The 3619-nt window shown below is 71.3% G+C and overlaps 3 protein-coding genes across 4 annotated transcripts in view; 2 read left to right on the top strand and 1 right to left on the bottom strand.

The window, feature by feature from the left end:
- Positions 1-3595, bottom strand: part of VPS9D1 (VPS9 domain containing 1) — a 4673-nt gene extending 1078 nt beyond the window's left edge. The window contains exons 1-13 of one of the 2 annotated variants that reach the window (XM_035337224.1): positions 3425-3595; positions 3218-3278; positions 3017-3118; positions 2781-2943; positions 2517-2628; positions 2354-2416; positions 1987-2039; positions 1812-1899; positions 1592-1677; positions 1036-1499; positions 821-950; positions 546-742; positions 384-465 (exon numbers count right to left, since the gene is read on the bottom strand). In XM_035337224.1, coding sequence (XP_035193115.1) covers positions 384-465; positions 546-742; positions 821-950; positions 1036-1499; positions 1592-1677; positions 1812-1899; positions 1987-2039; positions 2354-2416; positions 2517-2628; positions 2781-2943; positions 3017-3118; positions 3218-3278; positions 3425-3538 — 1715 coding nt within the window. In that variant the 5' untranslated portion in view covers positions 3539-3595. Of the gene's footprint in view, positions 1-383; positions 466-545; positions 743-820; positions 951-1035; positions 1500-1591; positions 1678-1811; positions 1900-1986; positions 2040-2353; positions 2417-2516; positions 2629-2780; positions 2944-3016; positions 3119-3205; positions 3279-3424 lie in introns of both variants that reach the window. The other variant, XM_035337223.1, reaches the window with a different exon arrangement.
- CDK10 (cyclin dependent kinase 10) overlaps positions 1-3619 on the top strand; it is a 12051-nt gene that overhangs the window by 6319 nt on the left and 2113 nt on the right. The window lies entirely within an intron of this gene.
- The window catches only part of ZNF276 (zinc finger protein 276), an 8097-nt gene continuing 8014 nt past the window's right edge, over positions 3537-3619 (top strand). The window contains exon 1 of the mRNA XM_035337077.1: positions 3537-3542. Coding sequence (XP_035192968.1) covers positions 3537-3542 — 6 coding nt within the window. The remainder of the gene's footprint in view (positions 3543-3619) is intronic.

Raw genomic sequence — 3619 nt, forward strand, 5'->3', positions numbered from 1 at the left:
GCACCCAAGGACACCGGCACCCAAGGACACCGGCACCCAAGGACACCAGCACCCAAGGACACCAGCAGCCATGGACATCAGCACCCAAGGACATTGGCACCCATGGCCACTGGCACTCAAGGACACTGGCACCCATGGTCACTGGCACCGATGGCCACTGTTACCCATGGCTACCAGCACCCAAGGACACGGGCACCCACGGTCACCAGCACCCATGGCCACTGGCACTCAAGGACACCGGCACCCATGTTCACTGGCACCCATGGCCACCAGCACCCGGGGTCACCAACACCCACAGCAGGAACCAGCAGCCCTGCGGCACCGGGGAGCACCAGCCCCGCTGCCCCCCGGGCCAGGCGCCCCTCTCGCAGCGCTGTACTCACATGGTGCCGGAGGCGGGGGCCCGGCTGTCGCGGGCGCTGCAGTACTCCTCGGCGCACTCGCAGATGCTGCGCAGGGCTCGCACTGCGGCACACAGCAGGGTGCTGAGGGGAGCCCCCACTGCCCCCCGCGCACCCCAGCACACCCCCGGCCCGGCCCCGCACCGATGCAGTCCAGCTTCCTGCGGGGACACGTCTCCAGCGGGATGAGGCGCAGGTCCTCCACGGCGGCGCCGTAGGCGGGGGAAGAGCTGGGTGCCGCGGGGAAGAGCCGGGAGGGCAGCCCCATCTCGGCGGGGCCAGCGTTGCGGTGCCGCTCCATGCTGCGGGCCAGGGCCGCCTCGCGGGGCCGGTGCACGCTCCTGCGGGCAGACAAGAGGGGAGTTGCTGGGGCAGGGGCCGGGACAGGAGCCCCCAGCCAAGCCCTGGGGCTGCGGTACCTGTAGAGGGCCAGCAGCGGGGCCCAGAGCGGGGGGAAGAAGGCCTCCTCGATGCAGGCCAGGCACTGGTCCTTGCCGGCGGCGGTGTTCAGCCCCTCGAAGGCCAGCAGGGTCAGGGACAGCAGCCTGTCTGGGAAGGAAGGAGTTACGCAGCTCGCTCGGCTGGGCACAGCGAGACCCCGTTCCCCTCCCGCGTGTCCCCGTCCCCCCCTCACCGATGGCGTTGTGGATGTCCCGCACGACGCCCTTCAGCTGCTCCTGCAGCGATGGCGCCTGCCCGGGGCCGGCCGGGAGCTCCCCCAGGGGCCAGTCCTCGGGTGACGCCAGGAACCGCTCCAGGTCCTCGAAGGAGCTCTCCCGGGGGGGCTGGGGGTCCCCCTCCATCCCGGAGGTGTCGGGGCTGCTGTCGGCGAGGGGCGTGCTGGAGAGGCTGTGCCGCAGCTCGGCCGGGCCGTGCTCGGGCACCGAGAACATGCAGTGCAGGCTGCGGGAGGCTCGGAGCCGCCGGCCCCCCGGCTCCGTGGGCAGCAGCCCCCCAGCATCCAGCGAGAGGAAGGTGAGGCCGGCGGGGGCCGCAGGGGCGGCCTCGGGGCTGCTCTGGCTGACAGCCGGGTACAGCCGGGTGTACACCGCGCACTGCAGCTTGCGCAGGAGCTGGGCAATGGGGTGCTCGGGGAAGCTGGAAGCAGAGGGACAGGGGCGAGGGGGGCCACCAGAAGGTGGCTGAGCCCCCCCAGCTCCGAGCAGAGCCCCCTGCCAGCCCTGCAGTACCTGAGGAGGCAGGAGAAGAGCCCCGTCACCAGGGACAGGTCTGCTGGGCTCCTCTTCAGCCTGGCCTTCCACTGCCGCGGCCAGTCCTGAGGGAGTGTCCGTGGCCCGTCAGCAGGGACGGGGGACAGCACCTCGCCCTGCCCCACAGCACGTCCTCCTGCCCCACGGGCACATCATCCTGCCCCAACGCCTGTGGCAGCAGCCTCCGGCGCGTACTCACGTGGTCCTGCTCGTACTCAAGAATAGCAGCATAGAGCGCTCTCTGCTCCTGCTCCTCGGGGGTGAGGGCCACGCTGCTGGAGAACCTCCTGGGGGTGCCGCGGTCCCAGGTGAGGGCACATGCAGGGAGGCCTCCGCACCCCCGCGGTCCCCGCTGCGACACCCGGTGCCCTCACCTGTTGGCCGCCTCCTGCAGCCGCAGCCGCCGCTCCTCCATTTTCCGCTGCAGCTGGGCCAGGGCAGAGTTAAGGCACCAGAACTGCCGCAGCCCCGCGCCAGCCCCGCTCACCCAGCACAGCCCTCATGTGGCTGACGAAGCAGCAACCACAAGCACAGGCCGGGTGCATGGGGTGGCACAGCGGGAGCCCCCCCGGGACCCCCGTGCTGGCTGAGCGGTGCCATGAAGGCAGCTTGGACAGGCACAGCCTGCACCTCTCCAGCCTCAGCCGCCCCAGACCAGCCAGGGACAGGACAGGACTCAGACCCCAAAGCCTGGCACAGCCCCGGCCCCTGCTCTGAGCTCTCTCCCAGCAGCAAGGATACGGTCTCCTCCCGTGCCTTGGCGATCACCAGGTTCTCCATCATCTGCCGCTGCAGGGACAGCGTCTGCAAAGCGAAGCTGCGTCGGTGACGCCCGACAAAAGCCCGGGTGCGGGACCCACCGCACCCAGCTGCCTGCAGCCACCACCCCCTGCTCCCCGCTTACCAGCGAGGTTTTCTGCACAGCCTGGCTGGGGTTCAGCCGCGCCACCCGCGCCTCGTAGGCAGCCTTCAGCTTCTGGTTCTGCAGCGATGCCTCCTCCAGCGGCGTCAGCTCCCTGCGGGGAACCAGGGCTGTAGGGCTGACCCCGCACACGAGCCAGGCACCGCGGCCGGCTCAGGGCTGCCCTGTATGGAACCCAGCGGCGGGGCTGGGCGAACGCTGACCCCGCAGCCCCCTGATCCCACTGCGTCCCCATTCCCCACGCACTTGCGGGCTCCCTGCGCCTCAGCGATCTGCAGCTTCTGGAAGATCTCCGGCGGCAGGAAAGGCGAGAGCTTGCCCCCTTCATCCGAGAAGACCCTGCGGTGCCTGGAGACGGGAGCGGGCCCCCCGCCGCGCTCCTGCGGGGCTGCTTTCGCCTTGGCTTTGCCTGCGGAGGGCAGGGACGGGTCCGGCCACCCCTGCCGCCACCCCTGCTCCCCCCTGAGGACCACCACGCTCACCCAGCGCAGCCGCCAGGGACTTGACTCTCTCCAGGCACTGCTCCGCCAACTTCAGCATCTTCGGGGTGTCGGAGCCGAGCCCCTCGCCCCCATCTGTGCGGGGGGGGGGGGGGTTATAGGGCCATCATCTCCCCCCCCCCGTGTCCCCTTCATAGGGGGGGGGGACAGCAGGGGCTGGGGGTGGGCTACCTGTCAGCGCCGCCTCGTCCTGCAGGGCCTGCGAGATGAGGGCGATGCTCTTCAGGTACTCCACGTAGGCTTCCTGCCATAGAAACAAACGGGGGTGAAAAATTGATGCTAAAAAACCCTTGGGGAGGGGACACGGGGGTCCGGGGGAGGAGGGGGGGCACCTCCCGGACCCCGGTGCCGCCCCCCTCCCGCCCCCCCCCGACGGTGTCCGGTGCTCACCCTCGGCCTCCCCCCGCTGTCCATCTCCAACGCCCCGCTCGCCGCCCTCATAGCGGCCTGCAAGGCCCGGCCCGGCCCGGCCCCGCCGCCTCCGCCTCCACCCGCCGCGGCCATGGCGGCCCGGAACGGCCGCGAGCCCCGGCACCGGCCCCGGGGGGGACCTAAACCGGGACGGACCCGGCCGGGGCCTCCCCG

Source organism: Oxyura jamaicensis, chromosome 11 (genome assembly GCF_011077185.1).
Source record: "Oxyura jamaicensis isolate SHBP4307 breed ruddy duck chromosome 11, BPBGC_Ojam_1.0, whole genome shotgun sequence".
Lineage (NCBI taxonomy): Eukaryota > Metazoa > Chordata > Aves > Anseriformes > Anatidae > Oxyura > Oxyura jamaicensis.